Source organism: Pseudopipra pipra, chromosome 9 (genome assembly GCF_036250125.1).
Source record: "Pseudopipra pipra isolate bDixPip1 chromosome 9, bDixPip1.hap1, whole genome shotgun sequence".
NCBI classification, from domain to species: domain Eukaryota; kingdom Metazoa; phylum Chordata; class Aves; order Passeriformes; family Pipridae; genus Pseudopipra; species Pseudopipra pipra.
This window is the reverse complement of record NC_087557.1, coordinates 3991403-4013179: the sequence shown is the minus strand read 5'-3', so window position 1 is coordinate 4013179 and position 21777 is coordinate 3991403. Positions and strand designations below refer to the sequence as shown.

Sequence of the window (21777 nt, the reverse complement as noted above, 5' to 3'; positions counted from 1 at the left end):
GGTAGAACTGGCAAAGACTTCAGTCAGGAGGATGTGACTAGGAACTGAAAGGATACTGAAGTTTTTGATAAGCAGAACACTTCTGTGCATTAACCTTCCTGGGGCAACCCACAGAGGGGGAAAAACATGCATAAATACTCTCCTCTTATTAATCTTCATTTTGTGTGGTTTAACAGCTCACAATACCACGCAGGAAGCCTGTCTGCAATGGACTGTCAGAAGGTGGAGATACACATCAGAACAAAAGCAGGAATTACAAAGTCCTTGTAAGAAATTAAGTCATGAACACACTCCCACTAAAAATCCCGGAGTTTTAAAGTGATAGACAGATGTAGAAGAGCCACTGACATTTAGGAACACCAAATCCGTCTAACCTGACTTGAAACACCTTCAGAACATCACCCAGTGACTTCATCCATTCATTGCATTATTCCTAGTTGAACAAAGACCTGTCTTCCAGAGAACGGGACATCCAATTGTAACCAGCCACTGAAAGACATGAAGAGCCCGTCTGATCCCTTGGTAAGCTGTTCCAATGGTTAACTTCACTCCTGCTTGGCAAATTGCTCCTTAGTTCCAAGACTGAGTTTATCAAGCCTCATCTCCCAACCACTGGGCTCTGGCTGATGCTTGTGTGCTTTGATAGTCCACTATCAAACTCTGGTATCAGAAATGTCCTCTCTGTTTACATCCTTTGAACACTTAGTTTCAAACAGTGCTTTCAAATATATCTTCAAACTCCTCTGGAGCATAGATTTTGATTTTTAAACCTCTTGCTTTGCAAGAAAACCAGAGACTGAAGTTGCTCCACAGCTGCAGGAGGGATGTGGTGCTGCTCACAGTCCAAGAAACACCGTGAACAGCTTCTTAAATTTGTCATAAAGGAGGTCTTGTGCTCTAGAGCTTACCAAAACCTATCCAAAAGTCTTGTCCAAATTTTCCAGGACAGCCAGATTGTGAGATAACATGCAAATTAGCATGAGAGGAATATTCAAAACATGACTAACTTATTTTCATGCTGTGAGACCTACCTACACTTGAGTTGCAGGAGTTTGTTGAACCAATGCAAATCCAGACACAAATTGCTCTATCAAGTGGAATTATGGAAAATATAGAGGGGTGGGAGAGATCAGCAAAGTAGTAATTAAAAAAAAACAACCAAAAAAGCAGGAGCAAGAAGCAGCTAATGTCTGCCTTGAGAGACTGCTTTCCAAAATAAGCACCAGTAGCTAATTTTGCTGTACAGAACAGCAGGTGAGAACGCCAGAAAACTTCTTCAAAGTGTTTGGGTTCATCTCCCTCACCCCTGAGCTCCAAAAGCAGATGAGTCCACAAGGCTGGAAATTAAACCAAGCCCTTCTGCTTTGGTACCTCTTATATAAAACGAATCATTTAAAACTTGTGTGCATCCCTTCCCAGTAATTCCCTGCATTACCCTCAGTGACTGAGCTCCTGCAGTTGTCACAAATGTCCCTCTCCTGCAGTTACGTGTCTGAAACCTGTGAAGTTAAGCAGCTTTGCCATGCTGTGAATTTAAAAATTAGCATTCTTGATCAGTGAAACTACCCAGAAGCATATGAATGCTCGGATTTTTCTATGGGAATTTTAGTAAGTGATAATTCACGATATATGCAAATAATAGAGCACAGATGCCTCGTGATGCAGATGCTTTGTAAGCAAAAAGTCATGGTGGTATAAATCATAATGTATTAATGTTCTCCGCATGAGGCACTTACAAGAGGAGGAAAAATGGGTCTTCCTTGCACTAGGGACAGGCTCTGACAGACTGATTGATGGATATTGCTATAGTCAGTAGATGATGTCCTCACAGCAATGTAGATTAGATATTGTACACCCAAGTCATTCTTATCAAAATGTTTTACAGATAATTTAGGAGTGAACAAGAAACAATAAACATTTGTTTCTCCAGCTCCTGGATCAATGTCATGTGTCAGGCAAAACTACTCACCTTTATACCTGCCCCTTAGGAAATAAGAATAGTTATTTGAGGCATTTTGCCACAGAAAAATGCAAAGCAGTACTAACTTCCCAATCCTATTTTCGAAGCCACAGCACAGAACAAGCAGCTGGCTCGAAAATAAGTTTCCCAGATACCTAAAAATGTCAAATCTATATCCAAAGGGCTCTGTTTCCTGCATTAAATAATTTTAAATGCCTATCCATAATGAAAGTAATTTTGCTCTGAGAAGCAGCACTGCCATGTAACAGCCTTCCAGGCACGCCGTGATCTAGTTCAGGAGCATCCCGATGGACAAGGCTGAGTAATTCATTCTGTGTCAGGAATCACAATGGAAGGATTCACAATTATTTTGGGACGTAGATAACTTTTTTGGCTTAAGCCACCTGAGCAAAGCCAGTGTGCAGAGCTGTGACACAGTGCTGTGAACACGCTGAGTCGTTCTGCTGCAACACAAATCAACGGCAGGTTTTTGTCAGACAGGAGAGGATGTTGGACTGCCCCGGTGGAGCATGGCAAAGTACACAGGAAGCCCTTTTTAATCAGGAAAACCAAAAATGGATGGACACTCAAGTGTCTCTTCAAGCCAGCGCATCTTGTTGTGGAAAGTGAAACCGTGCTGATGGAAGTACCAGCCCGCATATACACATCATAATCTAGTATTTTATCCTTTCAGATTGCTTAATGAAGTGATTGTAGCACAGCCACTGATCTCCAGCAGTCACCCTCTACAGCTGTCCCCCAGCTGCAGGTGACACCCTCAACACGCCACAGCACTGGTGTGATATTGTCACTCACCAGGGCAATGGTCCCCCTCACTTCCAGAGTGAACCCCACCAGCCTTCCCAGCCCAGCTGAGATCACAGACCTTAACTCACTGGTTACCCAAGAGCGGGGCAGAGCAAAGAATTTCCTAAATAACAATTTCTGGAGCAGAGAGGAATCCAGGGGCAGCAAAAGCTACGCCTGATGACAGCCTGGAAAGATAAATATGGACAGAAAGGCTCAAAATGAAGGTGAGAAAAACAACAAACCTTGAAGTTCTCTAGTGTACAATAACACAGGTATTTCTGCTGGGCAGAACTGACAGATTTACAGAACTTCACTGATGAATCAACCATTTTTTTTTTCCATTTCCACACCAATTTAATTACATTTTTGTACTCAATCCAACTTCAGGTATTCTCAGAATAGCCAAGGGACTCGGCTAAGTTACACTGCTAGCAGGATGGTAGGTTTGTAAGTACCTATTAATGACCACTCCAAAAACATTAAGCTAATTTAATTCCAAATTAGGGCCAAGACGTTATTTACAGAGCCATCCACTCTGGAGTGCCTTTCCAGACTGTGAACCATATGCCTCATGTCAACAGACATCTTGTACTGAAGTATGAATACACCCAGCTATATATTTAATGAGCAGTGTGCAAAGGGTACTTAATTCCCGATGCTGGTATTCACACGATGACTTTTTTCCCCAAGAATTTTTCTTGCTCACCTTGCAGGCCACATAGTTTGCACAACTCCTGTCTTCAAAAGTGCTGTATTTTGTGAAAATAATTGATGAAGGCAGTTTTGTTGGCGTGCTTCCATCGTTCCTGTTGCTCTCTAGTATTACGTCCTGACTTGCTGTTTTTCCTTGGGCATAGAGGCTCAACCAGAGCAGGGAAACAGCCAGGAGTGATTTTTCTTATTTAGGGTCATTTGGATGACACCTCCAGCAAGCAAACAAATGAAAGAACAACTCTGTGAGGGTTGGGGTTTGGGAGGTGTTTGGTTTGGAGTGTTTTTGCCTTCTCTGACTAGACATGATCACAGATATAACAGAGAGCTATGATTTTGAGGAAAACTAATGATTTTGAGAGAGAACTAAACATAAGAGAGAACTAAATGTCTTATTCAGTCTGCAATATTCTGGTGCCATCAAAATGCCTAAGACCCACACAGGTGGCTTCCAAGTGTTCTGGGATGTGATTCAACATGATCAATATACAATAGTCTACTGACCATGACTCTCCTTAAGCTTCTGCTGAGATCACACAGCAACTGCCACAACACCCCCTCAATTTAAGCACTATTTACCCTCTTCCTGCAAGGTTTAGCAAAAGGTAACAGCCTGACGTAGCACTCCCACAACGAGTTCAACTTGCTTGTTTTCAGCACAACCTAAATACCAGCGATTCCTGCAGAGCAGGGCTGAGGGTGCTGTGCCAACAGGGAGCTTTACTCCACCCTGAGGTCACTGCGCGCTCCCTCTTTATGCCAAGAAACCGCAGCTTTGCCAACACCACCAGGTGGGAGTTGAACTCTGCTTGACTGGCACAGACCAAAAAGAGTTGCCTGCACTTGTAACACCAGATAATGAGACAGAAAACCACCAGCAAAAGGCTCTTGGTGTCCAGCAGCCCAAAAGCACGTGGCTTGCACTTACCAGGTACGCAGCAGAAGAGCAGGAGCATTCGGAGAACAAGTGGTTGTGACCAGCAGTGATTCCCTACCCCTGCCCGTGAATCATGTGGTCTCCCTCCCTCTTTACTACTCAGTTCCACCTGTGTTTATAGGAAGACTGTGTTAATCTCTACATAAGCACCAAAATAAGGCAACTGCCAAAGCCCAAGGCCTTGCCAAACAACAGAGAAAGTGCAGCACATGGAGGGTTTTTTTTAATCTGTTCCCAAATTAGGGACCAAATTTAGTGATGTAACAAGGAAACACAGCAAGGGAAGAGACTACATAGTTTAGGGAATTTTTACAAGGACATACCAAGTCCTCCATCTTGTGGACATGGGCTTAATTTCTGACTGATGCAATATCTTAAAGCTTCTTCCTGGACACTCTGGTGAGAATGCCCCTGAAGAATACAGCCAACATTTCAGAGTGACCTTAGGACATCCCAGGCCAGGGCTTTAAGAGTGTGAATGACGTAAAAAGTGGCATTAAAATTATGCTGTATTTTGTACAGTTGGCATTTTTTCTGTAGCCATTATTCCTGGAATCAAACAAATGTGGAGACAATTACAGCCTCTATTCTAGAAAAGCGAACTGGCTATCACAGTTTGAGTGCAACTGAGATTGGAAATGTGACTGAAGCCTACTCCAGAAAGGACCAAAACAAGCAGGAAAATGAATAAATAGATAGAAAAAATATTTCCAATCTCCTCTTTTCTAAGCCAGATTTGCATTTTTCCATGCTTGTGGCTGGTGACACTTTTGAAGGTTGCCCAGAGACTTCATTCTGAGCAAATGTGTTGGTGGAGCTGTTTCACTTCTCTGGCAGGAGTCCGTGTCCCAACATTGCCCTCCTAAAGTCCCTGCTGAGCACGCTGCAGGTGAAGAGAAAGAAAAATGCCATGTTGTGTGTCACCACAGCAGACCCACTGCCTAAGGGGCAGTACTGTTCAGCTGTGGGAGAATGGATATCAGTAAAAATCTCTTCACTGAGAGGGTGTCAGGCACTGGGACGGGCTGCCCAGGGAAGTGGCAGAGTCACCATCCCTGAAGTGTTCAAAAAATGTGTGGACGTGGTGTTTGGGGCCATGGTTCAGTGGTGGCCTCAGAGGTCCTGGGTTAATGGTTGAACTTGATGATCTTCAAGGTCTTTTCCAACCTTAATGATTCTGTGGTTCTACACAGACTCACCCCAGCCATTTGTAGCTGCCACCATCTGCTCAGAGAACCAGCCATTTACTCTGCGACCCAATTTTTGCAGTTACCATGAGAATTTCAGCACCATTTCCCATTAAAGCCATAACATATATACTCCAAGTCTGTAGGCAATTTCATATGTGGAGATGATACTGCTGAAACCATAAGCACTGTTTGTGGCTGCATCATTTGCTTCTTGACTTCCTGTGCAGATTTCCCTCTCCCTTACCAGGAGCAGTCACCCATTTATGTAGAAAATTAAATGGAAGGGGATCATTAGGTCTCCCTTCTGCCATTGGCCCAGTTTCAAATCCCACCATTATTAGCTCCCCTTAAAAAACATTTGTGCTGTCTAATGCCAATTAGCCAAGAAACCTTGATAAACGGAAGTATTCCTTTTGTGGAGAATTAAAGCTTGGACAAGCACATACCTCTACAGGCTGGAAAATGAATCGTTCTCTTGGTGCCAACAAGCCATTTACAAATGCCACCCATACCCTGTAACTTGCTGCATCCTAGAATTCTCTGGCTTCCAATATTACACTTATTCCCAGATATCAGAAAATGGCAAAGGGGCAGGTCAAGGCTCAATATACCAGAATGCCTCTGCCTCCTGCTTTCACACAACTTAGGCTGATTTGTTCCCATGAGCTTTAAAGAGCCATGACAGATCTTTCTGACACAAGTCACCTCAAGTATTCATTGCAATTACACCATTTTCCCCTCCCAAGGGATTTCAGAAAGAGGGAGAGCACCCACAGAGTATCAGATAAAGCTGGGCACAACATGAAGAATTTGCAGGAATGTAAGTTGCTGCTCACGTCTGCCTTCCACAACTGCCCAGTATTGTACTCTTAATTCACTACCCTATTAACATGTTAATCGTATGAAAGAGCCCCAAAAAGAAACAGGAAATTCTGAAGGGAACCTCCTGGTAACCACCCCGAAATCACCTAAATGAAACTTGGAAGTGATGGGCCTTGTGGCGCCTTGAGCTTTTCTGAGCAGTTTGCCAAAAGTTTGCTTGTTTTTCAAAGAAACACGTGTTTCCCCCCCCCCAAAAAAAAAAAAAGCTAAGGCAGAAGGTTTTCATTTTCTGATCATGTAATTCAAAGGCAGCTGCAGAACAAGCCCACTGGTTCAGGCAAACAAAAAAGTCTCTCCAAGTTAGTAAATTAGCATTCACCCTGTCTACAGATGAAGAAGAAAATGAGTGAGGAGGGCGTCGTAATCAGCACCTATTAAAGGAGGTTTCCAAGGTAGAAAACATTTGACTCAGGAGATTCCACTCCCGGTTTCCTTAGACAGCATTTATTGCTTTGGTACCTGCTGAAAAATGTTTAACTCTATCAAAAGGCAGGAAATTGAAATGCTTTTCAGCTTGCTATCACTTAATGCATTTTTGGGAAAAAAAAAGCTGCCAGAAAAGCAAGTAGCATTGCTAATATAGGAAAACAAATCCTCTTGTTTCTATGAGCAACCTGTAGGATTCCCTGAACTGCTTTGATTTACTATCCCTTGCTGCAGGACAGGAAGCCAGGTTGGCAATATCCTCTGCTGGAAACATCACGCAATGCCAGCCACAAGTAAACACCAACAAATATCCCCACAGTGTGCCCTGGAATGCTGCTGTCTGGCCTTATCCAGAAATCCAATGCCATTTAAAAACGTACTGACTCGTGTGAGGTAAGTAAAGGCTTATAATGAGAGGGGAAAAAAAGCAGCCTCATGATTTAAGTGGCAATAAAACAGAATTTTAACTCTGAAAGCTGTTACACAAACTCGTTTCTCATCTTAGCATCTACATGATGTTTGAATAGTAACATTTCTGCACCTCTGAGCAAAAAAGTACCAATAATTCACTTTTCCAGTCATCCCATTGAAGCCATGCAAACAACTGTAAGAACTTGCATAATAAAGCTGAAATAACAAAGCAGAGAGTTGCTATATACATGGAACATGGATAAAACCCCTTCCAGTTTCTAGTTTCTTTGAGTTCAGTCACTTTAAATCCCCAGTAAAACACCTCTGTGCCTCCCACCCAAACCTGCCTCGCTGGAAATGCCACCCGGACGGTGTCAGGAGGAATCTGTCTCACCTGTGCACTGCATCCTGTGGGAATCCTGCTACCTCCACCATGGTCCTGCCAGGATGCCGAGCAGAAAGCCAGCGGAGCCTCTGCACGCTCCTGCCCCGCGCTGTTTCCCTGCCTCAGCCGGGCTGGAATGCGGCAAAGCCAGAGCCGGAGCCGGCCAGCGCCAGCCTCTCTATTCAGCTCCTTGGCTCGCCTTGGACGAGAGCCGCCCTCCGCTCGCTCGCCTTCCCCCCCAGCGCATGGGATGAACGCTGCGCTCCCCCAAAACAGCGGCGTGCTCTGCCCGGGATGGGCAGACGCTCCATTTTCCCTGTCCCAAGGGAGCGTGGGGAGCAGGGAGACAGCGCCAGCGCTCAGGTGGGGCGGGAGGAGACGCTCCTGGTCGGTGAAAACCCGCCCGATGCTGAGAAAACTCCGGGATTTCAAGCAGCTGAGTCCCGAGTCTAAAATCAGCTCCAAGGAAACTTAAGAGGGTGATATCACTGCATACACTGCCCGAGCTGAGAGAAGCCAGTCAAGATGAAAACATCTCGTCAGCTGGACGAGGAACTACATTCTGAATGTGTTTGAAAAGCTGCACTTCGTTTGAAGATGTTTCCCCACTTCAAATGCTTCCACAGCTTAGGAAATACACAGCACCAAAAAAGCCCCAAGAGTCACTTAAACAAACAAGGAACTTTCCCCCCCCCTTTGTTTTTTTGCACTGCCTTTTTTTTTTTTTTGGCTTTAAATTCAAAGGTCTGTGGCTTTGAAAGTGAAATGGTGAAGCTTGATACCAGATGCCTTTTCCTGAGCTCTGTTTTTTTATTATTTTTTTTTTTATGTTTTATTTAGAAGTGCTGAGAGCTGAACTTCCAGGCATAGCATTTTTATTTATTTATAGCTCTTTAAGGCACAGAAGCCAAACCCTACAAAGAGTTTGGTTACTGCTGCCATCATACTGTCCTTTACATTATAATACCCCTAACAGAAGAATGTGTCAAGTTGGATCAGTTTAAAAGTTCATGGTTTGATTCCCAGCAGATCCCACCTGCCAGTTGGGCCGGGGGGGAACCAAAGCAGACAAACACACACACAGGAGGAATGCAAAGTTGTTCAGCCTGTTGCTAAACAGGCTAAAATTGCTCACCAAGAGTTAAGGGGCTGCACACACTCTCCTACTTTCTGCTGTTCTTGAGAGCGAGTGATTTGTTTTTCTAATTTCCTGTATTTTTTTCCTAACTTTCCCTAATTTTTCTTTCTAATTTTCTCGGATTCTGCCAGCTGATTGCACTGCAACGTTCTCCTCTGATTCAGTCCTTCTTTGCACTACCTCGTTTGTCACAGGGTTACTTAAGATGAGGTTCTGCACATTCTCTCAGGCCAGCAATTTCCCACACCCTCGGTGTTTCCCCTGGAAGAAACAGTAGCTTTGGCCTCCCTACCTCTTGCCAAGGCTCACGTGAAAAATCTGCGGGAAAAGCACAGCGTAGCCCTCGGGAAAGAAACTTGTTGAATGTGTGCTTCAACAACACTGAGGGCAAAATAAATAACAGAGAATTGCAATTGCTCCCTCGCCCTCCAAAGCCAATCATTAAACTACACCCCGGGATCCTGCACCAAGAGCAGCACTGGAAAAGAAAGGGTAAAAAAACACATACCAGTGTAACTAAACAAACAGACTAAAGGACAAATTGGTTTGACCTGCTGCTTGGAAATGCCTGGAAACAGCAGGAAAAAGGGTCTTGGGATCACAGTGGAGCCAGATTCTGTAGGAGAGCAGCAACAGCTGACAAGCTACTGCATCTCCTCTCTCTCACCGCCCCTGCACCACAAAACCCCATGAATGCCATGGTAATTACAGAGCACACTTCATCCCAGAGCTCTGTACCAGCTACATCCACAGTAGCACCACAGAAAAGCATCTCTCTGAAGGGTGGAGCAACATCAGACAATCCATGCGTACCACAGGGCATGAGGGAAAAGATGGAAAAACTAAGGGCTGGGACATTAAAGTTAACCTGTACATCTCTTCAAGGGTTCTAATGCTTTTATGGGAAAATCCTGTTGTGTTTTCTTTTTTTTTTTTTTAATTTTTTTTTCATTTGTCAGGTTTTGTTTCCATGTTTTCCTTTTTCCTTTCACGTCACTTAGGAATCCTCTGTTTTAAAATCAGGTTCAAACAGAAGGGTTCAAACTTTGGATCCAGCTCTAAAATAAGGCCATCATCTGCCTATTTCTCACAAAGAAGGCATTTTTGGTGATGTGGGAAGGTTCGGTCCTAGTATCTATTTTTGTCAATCTTACAACTTGCTCTATGTACCTCAAAAAAAAAAAAGAAAAAAGATTTCTGAAATGCTGAAGGTTCTGTCAGTCTCAAACAAATACACCTGCTGAAGACTTAAGAAGAGACAGTGAATTTGGGAATTAAATCAGGGAGGAAAAAAAAGGTAGATTATACAAGTATTTGGAAGTATTCTTAATCTAATCTACCCAGATTAGGAAATTTGAAATGTAATTTTCAAAGTCTAGGAATAAAAGTTGTTTCCAAAAGACTATTACATTGAATAAAAATTATTAAAACCCCTTGATAATATTATTTGACTTTGGTTCAAATATCAAGGCTTTCCTGCTACCGTTTTAGCCTGTTCCTGCCACAGAACAGAGGAAAACCATCAGTGAGGAGGATCAAGTGAGATAACTGGAGTTTTTAATGGTCAGACTCTCACCTAAACTGCATCCAACTCACTGAAAGGTCCAGGAAATGTTTGTAGTTCCATCCAGGAAGAATAAATAAAGCAGGAAAACCCTTCAGTTCTTCCCTGGGTGACACACAAGGTAAAGTGGCCTCAAATATGCCTCAGGATATTTATGCCAGAAACGCTTTACTGGACACCAGTTGTATCTCAATGGACACTAATCACTGCTAGAACATACGGTCCTCTCCATCTCCAAGGCTGCTTTTGGGAATCAGGGATTTGCTTGCGACACAGAGGTGCCTGCTAGGAGAGTTCCTGATGAACTGCAGCAGAGTTCAACAGCCCAGTTTTCCTCTGTGGCTTCAGTATTTTTCCTTTAAGTAAATTATCTCCCTGCTGTGCTGCTGAAACATTTTTGTCCGTTCTGCAGATAAAAATCACGGGTCTAACTCTCTCCTCCCCTCGTGCTACAAAACAGGGGTCCGTGACAAAAGGGTGGCAGGTCAGTAAAGCACCCAGTATGTGCCCGTGGGGTGGCTCCTCTCCTCCTGTGAGTGCATTAGATCAAAGCTAACACATTGAGCAGCTTCACAGCACACCCAAGCTCCTCTAACTCGGGGCTGCTACCAGGGGTAATTTGGAACATCCAGCAGGTCAGATTCAAAGCCAACCCACCAACGCCACATGTCTGTGAACACGATTCCGCTGATTCCGCTGCGTGGAGTCAAATTGATCCACCTGGCAAGGAACAGAACCAGCACCGAGGGGGCTGGGAAAGCTGGGAGACAGGAGTGTGCACATCCCTGCACAGCAGAGAAAACTTTCTGTATTTAATTTCATACTAACTGCAAACTAGAGGCACCTAATCCAATCTCATAAATATTTGCATTGTCGAGTATCAATTTATACTAAAGCAATAAACTGATCAGCAACTCATACCGAAGCCTGAACCAGATTTAATTACATCAGGACTTTTAAATTTAGTTCAACAGTTCAAATTAACTCTAGACAAGATAAGGAAATTCAGGCTGCAGGAAGGAAGGCTAATTTTCCATTAAGTGGTAAGCCAGTTGTTACTGAAGGAAAAAAGGCAAGTATACATGGTTGGCTGAAGTGTAATTACTTTTTGCCACAAGATCAAACAACTATAAAAGAGAAGCTACAAAACTGAACAATCCACAGTGAGTTCATGCATGATTTAAGGTAGATCTCTCTAAAGAATTTAATGAATAACTTTTTACTGCTGTTCTTGAGAAAAAGAAGGAAAATTATAGCTTCCTTCAAAATAAACCGAGATTTGGTTAGAACACAGGCAACAAATCTGCCCCAAATGGCCCAAGAGCCACCAGGTCTTAGCAATTACTACATTGCACAACATGCTCTCCTTACAAAGTGTTCTTGATGTTCACGTCACAAAATTTTAATATCTCTAAAGTGATTTTTTTTGTGTGCTCTGGAAGTAGTGGGCAGGGATGTAACATACATTTCCAAGGGGGAAAAAAAAAAAGGCCCTAATGGATTATGTGTCGATATTAGAAAGTTAAGATTATGTGTTCATACCCATGTTAAATCTCTGCCCTAAAAAGGTTTAAGATTTAAACAGATAAAATTTGCTCCATGATGAAAGGTGGCTTTCAGCAGAGATGATCTGTGTGCAAGGGAATAAAATTTCAGCAGCCCTCAGAACAAACCAACATTCTTTGGCTTCGCTTGTGTTATAGAAGAAGAAAGATAGCAGCTTGGCAATTTTCTGTATACAAATAACTCCCATTGCCCAGGGGAATGTCACTGAGATCCAGGCATCCTGTTTGTTACATCCAGCCTCCCTGGAGTCAGTTTTAATTTCAAGCAGAGTTGTCTAAACTCTTCATCCTTCCAAGGCAGGCGAATTGCACTGTACATTGTCCAAATTTCACATTACTTCAGGGCTTTTCCCAAAGTTTCCTAACCTCTTTTGTGGATGCAGAAGATAGCAGGACACTTTTCACACAGTAGCCCAAGAGCAGCTGGATTTCACAGGAGGTTTTTTAAAAGGCAGCTCATGGCTTGCATGTATTTGGATTTTGGGATGGAACATGATGGGTAAACAGTGTCATCTGAAGACTTAAAGTTTTGGAATTTCAATTGATCGTGGCATAGCCACACTCCCTATTAATTATTCCCAAGTGACAGCACTAGGAGACTGTGACCCAAGGCACCAGAGAGTGAAGCAGGCAAAGGATGGAGTTGTTTAGCAAACTCTGTTTGGGTAATTACATGAGCCAAAGGCTTCAGATCCTGGCTCACTGAAGGCTCCCACGCATATGGGTTTGGCAACACTGGCAGGTCCAGGCTGAAGGGAAGCAGAGAACAGAGCCGTGGGGCTCCACATGCCCAGGACCACCTGGAGCCCATGGAAACACCACAAACATCATACCCTGGAGGTGCAGGATGGTTCTTTCTGTACCAACCTCATTAAAGTATCACCTTTCAGCTGCTGGGGACATTTAATTGAGATTTCTGATACAAAGTACAGGTTAAAAAGAAAAAAAAAAAGTCCCCAATCACTCACTGGGGGTTGCTAAATTACACAATCAAGGGAACTGGCAGTAAATGCAGCTGGTCCTTCAGATCCTGGGCTTGCACAGGGGAGGATGTGCAGCTCTCTCACGAGCACACACAAACACGCTCGTGCAAGCCCAGATCGGGCAAACCCAGGGAGCTGCAAACAAGTCAAGTCAGCACATCTGAATCCATCTTCCTGCCAGAGATACTGCTAAACACACCCCTCAATTTGAGGGCTAAACCCAAAGCCCTGTTTTGTATCCCTGCCATGCATAACAGTTGACAGGAGATGGATATTTTGCATATGGCAGCACGGTGAAGAAGCAGGCAGTGCTGTTGGGAAAATTACTTCATCAAGACAAGTCATAAATCTCTACAGCTGAGATACAGGGAGCTGTAAAGTACATTTTTTCATCCCTACTTTCTAACAGGTATTCTTTGTAGGCAAAGTTGAGTGGTGGAAAGTGAAGGACAGATCTCTTGGTCAGCATAGTTTTGTTAGAAGTTATAGGATTTCCATTATTTCAAATTCCTGCATATTGCCTAAGTAAATCTTTACTGAATCTGTAAAAATCTGTGCATTGCAGATTCTTCCACTGACCAGGTCACAAACAATCTCTCTTTTTCTAAAACAGACTGTCTTTCTCTCCCCTCCTCTGAAAGCAGTAGCCCTTTCCAGGTATTAATCCTAAAACTTAGTGCACAAGGATCATAATTATGTGGTGAGCACAGAGTAAATCTATTTATTCTTTCATCACCAACAGTCATTCCAGCTGGAATATAAAGAAAGCAAAGCTCAGCTTTGATTGTTTCAGTTGTAAACAACTTTGTCTCAAAAACAGCAGTTACTGAAATCACCCTAGAAATCTTTGTAGCTCCTGTCTGTTCTCTCCTGCCAAGTTTTCACCTGAAGGAAGAGAACTGGCTGGGTGTTTTCTTGGAGCAATCCTCCCCAGGAGGAGGGCTCAGCAGAGGCTTGCAGGAGCTGTTCTAAGGGATACACACCAAGCAGCAATGAAAACAGATGCTGCTGAACTGATCTGCTCACTCCATTTCCAAGCCTCTGGACTTTTAGAAGTACAGGGAGGCAGGATTTCTGCCCAGCTAACTGCTCACCTGGTAACAATGCAGTTTGGGCCTGGCATCAGAACAGATCAGTGCTTCATTCTCAATGCCAGTGACTCAAGGTGAGGGCAAAACTAAAGGTTGCAAGGAGCATCTTCACCCCCGACCTGCTTTCAGCAATCTCAAGAGCTTCATGTTCAGACTGAGGAAAAACAGGGTTAACTTGTTTCAACAAGTGAAACAGTCTTCATTTTCTTCTTGGATGACTTCGTATCCAAAATACAAAATGAAAATTTATTTGCATCGACGCCAGCCTTTCTAAAAATCAGAGAATCTCAAAAACCCTCTCCTTGATAATGCTCTTTTCTAATAGTTTAACATTTAAAAAAACCAACAAAGACCAAACACAAAGCCTTTCCTCGCTTTCAATCCCTCCTGATATTTTCACACATGCAGGCAAAAAAAAAAAATCTCTTATTAATGCCACAGAGCTGCCAGAATCCAAACTTTTTCTCTGTATTCTCTTTAACAGCTCTCATTTACTGTGAGCAGGTGGTGAGAAGGAAGCAGAGTAAGAGAGAAGAGGATTATTTCAGGAAAGGAAGTGATAACTGTTACTAGCCTGTCTAACAGTATGAATGGTGGAAATCTGAATCATGCTTTTACCGTATGAATGGTTAATTCCAATATGTTATTACAAACAATGATCCTTTTAAAGGATGTAATCTCCCTAACAGGAAAAAATACACCTGTTGGAAAAAGAGCAGGATCTGAAGCAGAAATGGAGGCAAACAGAGATGGACCAGCTTGAGTTCCTCTTCCTGTGACATTTCTTTGCTGGTCTCCAGGGCCTGCAACACACTTCATAAGAGAATTGGCCCATTGAAAATAACACTTGAAAGAAGGATAGAGACTGTCAAGCTGGAGTTAGGGAGAAATTACAGCTACATTTTTAGCTTGGAAGCTCCTCTCAGTAAGTGCTGCCAAGATGAAATCCTAGCAAGTAAATGACATATTTAGAGTGTGCCTGTTCACTCACAGAGGTATTACTACAATGATAGGGATTAGGCACCAAGGAAATTTCATGGCATATATTTAACGGATGGCTTGCTGACACAACTCCGTGTACAGTGCACCTTCCAGACAGGAATTAAGAATTCCAGCATTAGCAACAGCCTCTCCAATGCCTGCAAGCAGAGGGAAAGCTCCTAAGCCACTAGTAGACGCTGAGTGCCTCTGGAGTTAGTTTTTAAATGATCTTATTAGCTTTCAGTGTTTAAACAAGTCTCTCTCTATGCCATGTTTCATCTCTGTGTCCGCCCCTCTGGCTCTCATCCGAGGGTGACCACAGCGGCTTCTGCCTGCACAGAAGGGATGGCTCAGCTGCTCTTCTGGCAGCTGCTGAACCATCACAAATTACAGCTTACTGTACTGAAGTATGTGGAAATTGGTGCCTATCATAGTACAGGGGACTGTGAACTGTGGTGGCTCAGCAGCTGCCTCCCCAGCAGCTGAGCCAACCCTGCAGCCAGGGTGGAAAAGGAGAGAGGCGGCGGGGACGGGCTCGGCAGCCCTGGGGTGAAGCACACTTGACTTAATGCTGACCTTTGGAGGGTTACACATCTTTTCCTTCTGCTTCTCAGCTGTAACGTGGGCAGTTCCTCTCCCACACACTTCCTAGGAATGGTGCTGCAAGGATGTGTGCATAATGCTATAAAGAATGCCACAGAAATTTGCAGAATGGGTTCTGCTGCTGATTATGCAGAGCCCTTGAAGAACATGTGCTGTTCCAGTTTTTCCATTAACAAAAAGATTCTCATAGAAGTTTATTGCTACAGATGAAAAAGAGCCCCACTGCCTGGTTCCCCCCCTCCTTCTATTTATTTTTAATAAATGTATCTATTAATCACAAGAGAGACATGGCAACCTTACACAGGGAAAAAAGCAAATGCCATTGCTATGTCTTCACCTCTGCACTACAGCCATTCCTCAGGAGCTCTTCTGCAAGGATTATTTTCAGATATCATCCTAAGATGCAACACCTGCAGTTGCCATGTTATCCAGACACTTCCCTAGGACGAGCTCAATATTCTTATCAGCCCTGCATAGCAATTTCTCTGCTAGATATTGTAGCTGCCTCTGCTGTGCCTTTCAGCTTTGGGTGTCCATTCCAAAGCTATTTTAGTGCAGTTATCTGTACTGCTTGTGATATGTTCTGGCTGCCACCATCTGTTTCTTTCCCGGTATAAAGATGTTCAATGGTTCCCTCCATTAATGTGTCCTCTGGCTCAGTATCTTGACACAAAGCTATTCCCACTGCTTGCTATCAACCCACTTTTCTCCATTAGCAGGAATTCTGTAATCGTGACAAGAGACATTTTTAACCAAGAGGTGAAAACAAGGGAACTACCCGGGGCGTTGCAATCAAGGATTATATATAACCTTCCCTCCCACTCTCCCTCATCCATCCTCACAGTGTGGGCATTGCTCAAGCTCCCCCTCCCACTACAGGCCCACTTGCTTTAGCTACACACTTTGTGACATCTGTATTCACTGCAGTTGCAGCTCTCACATGGAGAAGACCATATACTCTAGTACTTTTAATATATTTTTGTCAGGCAAACATCAAATAACACACTACAAAATGCCACATGCATTTAAAACTGTAGCAAAATACATAGTAAGGCAGACACGAAATAGCAGAGTCATCCATTCTCTATGGCCATTCGAGAACAAGAATGTTACAAGGTTCCATTTAAAAACAGAACACTGGGATTTACAGCTATTGAGATGCTCAGTGAAGTCTAGAAATTCTTCTACATGTTTTCTGCATGTGGTATGGAAGAAGGCGGCATTGAAATCTCAGATTTTAAAGGCCTTTCTAGCCTATGGAGCTGCAAATAATATTCATTGCCTAGAGCAGGCTGGTTGCAATACATTTCTTCATTCATCTCACTAGCCACACACCTGGAATAAGTACTTTGCTTCTAACACTGTGTGAACATACTTAAAACTGATTTTAGTTCCAAACAAGAATGAATATTTGTTCATATGGCATTTAGAGGTGCATTTGAAATGCCACAAACAAATCCAGTCAGGGTTCTATTTATGTCTCTAATCCCAAAGTATTCTGCAGTTTTGCCTCCTAAATCCTCAACTTGCCCTGTTTCTTTTCAGACTACCAACCCAGGAATCGAAGAAATCAAAAGGAAAAACAAAAAGAACCCTATCTGCCTTTCTCCAGTAAGTAAGAGTTACATAGTGCTACTGGCAAGTACAAATAAATAAGTACTACGGTTGCAATGTGTTAATTAACTATCTACAAGAGTGAGATTTTACTTACTCATGTGCAATATACTCACAGAATAAAATTCTTTGGAAAAAACCCAGCTGAGGCTGTGAAATGCAAGATACCTTACCTGCTCTTCACCTTTAATAGCAGTTATCAAGGCTGATTTATGTTTAGAGATTCATGTTTTTTCCTCATGGCTTACTCTCTCCCGGGAATGACATTTTTCACAGCTGAACTAAGGAAAAACTGCTCCCAGTTCTCACCAGCCAATGCCAAGGAAAGCTTCTTGCACAGGTTGGGAAGAGACAGAAGAGCTTACTTGTGTGTGGTTGCTGCCTCTTCCTTTTTTTCTGGAAAGAGCTGGAATGATGCTCTTTATGCAACCACAGGTGTGGTGGAATAAAGTGGGGGAACTGGGCCAAACCTGGACTTGGGAAACCACTGCAACGAAGCCTTTTTCTCTAATTTTTAATACCTGCCCTTTCTTTTGCTTTCCCTAAATTTCAACATGGATAATTATAGCCAACAGCAGGTAGATGGTTGGTTCTTTTAGGAACTGCACCCTGAACAGGCATGAGGTAAGTTAGAGAAAAACCTGTTATTCGGTGCTTGTTGTGAAAATATGTAGCAAAGGAAATTCCAGAGGTGAGGTAAAACACAACCACCTAACAGTTCTAAACCAGCAGGAACCACTTACAGCCCTCTGCAAAAACTGCACTGCACTGACCTGCATCCAGCAAACCCTAGGGCTGCCCGGTAAGTTTAAAAACACAGCTACAAAGCTTCCTGAGTGCAATGACAGCCATGGTTCTCTGGCATCCCATAACAGTCTCACCGGTGTTTGGATACATCCTGGTGTTTGGAGGTGATTTTGCAGGAGGTATTTACACACAAAGCCTGGGTTGCAGGACCTCCCTCCCCCTCCGGCGGTGGTACCCATCTCTCCAGGCTGCTTTGCCAGGGTGCTGCCCGGGTTGACGTGCCCTCTGACACAACTCGCAGCTATCAATTAATTCCATGTCTGGTTTCTCCTTACCTAGTTGGGCGGCCCCCTCTGCCGGGTACTCGGGGAACTGGCCCTCGGAGGGGACGCTGACCGTCCGGCGCAGGCAGCGCCCGCGGGAAGGATCCTGCGGCTCCGGCATCCCTTCCGTGGGCACCTGCGGAAAACGATGCCAACAGCTGTCAGTGTGCCACCAGGCCACGCTGTTAATACGCCACCTTGATAAGGAACTTCATTTTCTGCTCACAGGGTAGTAATTCTCAGGCACAGTTTGGCATTTCTGGACTTATCACAGAATTCCAGAGGCTCCCCAGGAAAGTGTGGCAGTGATGAGGAGCACATGGTGTACAGCACCCTGTACTCCACAGGTATCCAGTCACAACACAGCCCACCCATCCAAATAACAAGGCAGTCCTGCCTTTCGAGGCTGCTTTCCCAATGCCAAGCGCAGCCTTGCCTGCTTCCACGCTGGGCAAGTCAGGCAGAGGCAGATGGCTACATCCAAAACTTTGGGAAAACAAAACTTCCAACAGCTGCCTGCTGGCCAGTGGTCCAGCATAGACAGGCCCCGGCTGCAGAAAACCTCCTCCAAAGACACAGTCACAGAATAACCTGAGTTGGAAGGGACCCACAAGAATCATCAAGTCCAACTCTTAGCCCTGCACAGGCCCATCCCCAAGAGTCACTTCATGTGCCTGAGAGGACCATCCAAATGTTCCTTGAGCTCTGTCAGCCTTGGTGCTGTGACCACTGCCCTGGGGAGCCTGTTCAGTTCCCCACCACTCTCTGGGGGAAGAACCTTTTTCCACCAAGGTTCTTGTGGTTATGACCATGGTTTTGCAGGTCTTTGCAAGGTCAGATAATAACAGATAATAACTGAGCTCAGTATTGGTGATTTACTGGATTTGCAATTGTTTTAACCTGGACAATTGTGCCACTGAGTTACTGCTGTAAGCAGCCAGGTAATTGTGCTCCTCATCTGTATTTGTCACCACAATGTTGTTTGGAGATAAACTGTTTATCCCTAAAGCTCAACAGTCTGGTGTCTGTTACCATATCTGGAACCTGTAGGCTGGTAGGGTCACCTTAAGCTCATATATTCAACAGCTGGGAGAAACCTCAGGGATGAGGGAGATGTAGAATCCAGGGGCTGGAGGGAGGCCCAAAACATCTCAGTACAACTGCAATACATGCACTACAGCAATTTCTTTTCACATAGACACGTCACAGACCACTTGCAGCTAAAGGAATAGAACCCCCCATCCCATTTCCTGTGCTGCTTATCCTTTCACATCTTACACCATCTCTGAAAAAAACCAGTATTAATAGCAAACAAAAAGATATCATTCATTTGCATTGAAGGCTGTGAAAGATGCACGAGATACTGCACTATTTTAGGAACAGGCTGCACTACAATGGCCCTCACAAACCAGTTCTGGCATTTCCTGACTTCTAAGCACTTAGCATTCTCTTAAGGTCATTTTTTAATGCTATTTATTACCACGCTGGTCTATTTGTCATTTTTCAAAACAAGTTTCCCAAAGCCCCTGTGCTTATTCTGTTCAGACTATTGTCTTTGCTGGTAGATTTTTACAGCAGCTCCTTTGCTGCACGATCTCTGGGCAAAAACACATTAGAAGTTAAACAGAGACTAATTTTGTTAGTTTATGCCACATTCCTTCAATCAAGTTCATATATTAGATTTTCAGTTCTCATATGGAGGCTCCATTTAGTCTCATTCCCTTCTAAACTCTCTTCTGGTCCACTGCCTCTCCCAGTTTCCTTCAGAGCATTTTTGGGATGCTGCGAGCTCTGTTTCCACATCAGTTATTACCAGTACCTGCTGGATGCTTTTAAGGTGTGCTGTGATCCTCCTCTGTCAGTGAACTTGCTGCACCCTTCCCTAACTGCTTGCTCCAGACCAATACAGCTCCTGTGTGATGGATTTCTCCGCTACTGGATTTTTTTTCCACCAAGAAATGAACAGTCCCTTTTTTTTTCCAAGCACACCTCTTCAGTACCTGTGTGCACTTTCAGATATGGGTTGACAGGAACATTCTTTTAATCCACTGACACAAAAAAAAGCACTACTACCACCCTGATGCCAGCAATGATATCCATGGGGACACTGTGGATGTGCTGACTTACTGCCACAAGGTAGAATGAAGACAGGGATTGAGCCTCTTAAGTCTGACTTAAAAATGCTTTGTTATTTTAAGTAAAGCTCCTCCAAAACCGTAGTCTCAATCTATACTGATAAAAAACTAACTCCAAGATTGCAGGACCAGTATTTGTCACTTAGTGTGAGACCATCCTGCTTGTAAAGATACAGCTTTGTGAACATGCAAAATGAGCTTGATCAACAACAGCTCTGCATCTTTGGGGGCTGGACGTGTTTTAAACAGGTGTATAAACTGCTGGCTTGCCTGTGGTCAGGCAAACAGATTCATGGATTGGGAGGCACCAAAACACAAGGAAGTGCACAAATGAATAGCACGCAAAGACTAAGCCAGCCATCTGCAACCTTCCCAACACTCCTCTAGCCCCTGACAGTGCAGCAAATTCGGCAAAGGATCAAAGGGAAGGACACAGTCCTGCAGAGTCAGGACTCTAATGATGATTCAGCCTTTCAGTAGGGTTTTTTTTTAACCCATCCAGCTTTGTTATCCTGTTCTTTGCTCACCAACCTGGGAATTGTCTGACCCTGAGCTGACATGCTCAAGCTGCTGGTTCAGGGCTGGACTCTGAGCAGGGTAACTCTGGGACAAAAAGGTACATAAGGACAGTCCAAATACTGATTATTTTGCTAATCTTAACAATTTTCATCACAGGTTATGTTTCCCTCACAAATTCCACAATTTATCAACGATGGGTTCAGAGCTTGGACTCTAAGCCCTTGGACAGCATCCCAGCTCACCTGACACTGAACATGCTTTTTTAAGTATAAAAAGCCTGTATTGGGGATTTCTAGTAATTTGATGACAAGGAGATTTCAGAAGAAATAGGAGTAAGAGCTTTACAAGCACTTAATGCCTCTTAAAGGCAAGTTGAGATAGTCTCTTTAAAAAAAAGTAGGGAAACAAGTTTCTTCATTGCAGATAACAATTTGCAAGATTTGAAAGAGTGGTTCAAGACAAAAACTTGAGAACTTGCAGACTTTTCTGAACTAATAGTCAGGAAGTTAGGAATCACATCAGCAAAACAGTTAAATAATTTATTTTAATTTTTACCTTCCTCCAGAAAGTCACAAGCTGGCTAAAATTTTGATGTAGAAATCCACTTTAAAAACGTTGATAGCAAACATATCTCTGGGCTTTTGGAAAATAAATGATTAAATTTGTTTGGGAATTGAAGCAAATCTTTTCTTATGACTGGGTTCGGGTTTGAGAAACTCCTGTTTACAGGTAAAACGTATTTGCTGCGAGGTCCCATGGTGACAAGTCCTTAGAGAATGGCAGTGGGCATTTCTGAAGAGCA

At 43.6% G+C, this 21777-nt stretch overlaps 1 protein-coding gene across 12 annotated transcripts in view; it reads right to left on the bottom strand.

Moving 5' to 3' along the window:
- The window catches only part of RASAL2 (RAS protein activator like 2), a 164917-nt gene that overhangs the window by 57201 nt on the left and 85939 nt on the right, over positions 1–21777 (bottom strand). For 11 of the 12 annotated variants that reach the window (XR_010432617.1, XM_064664159.1, XM_064664160.1 and 8 more), the window contains exon 3: positions 18334–18457. Coding sequence is in view for 11 of the 12 variants with exons in the window: in XM_064664159.1 (XP_064520229.1) it covers positions 18334–18457 (124 nt within the window). In the remaining variant the exon portion in view is untranslated. Of the gene's footprint in view, positions 1–7721; positions 8252–18333; positions 18458–21777 lie in introns of those variants that run through there. The other variant, XM_064664166.1, reaches the window with a different exon arrangement.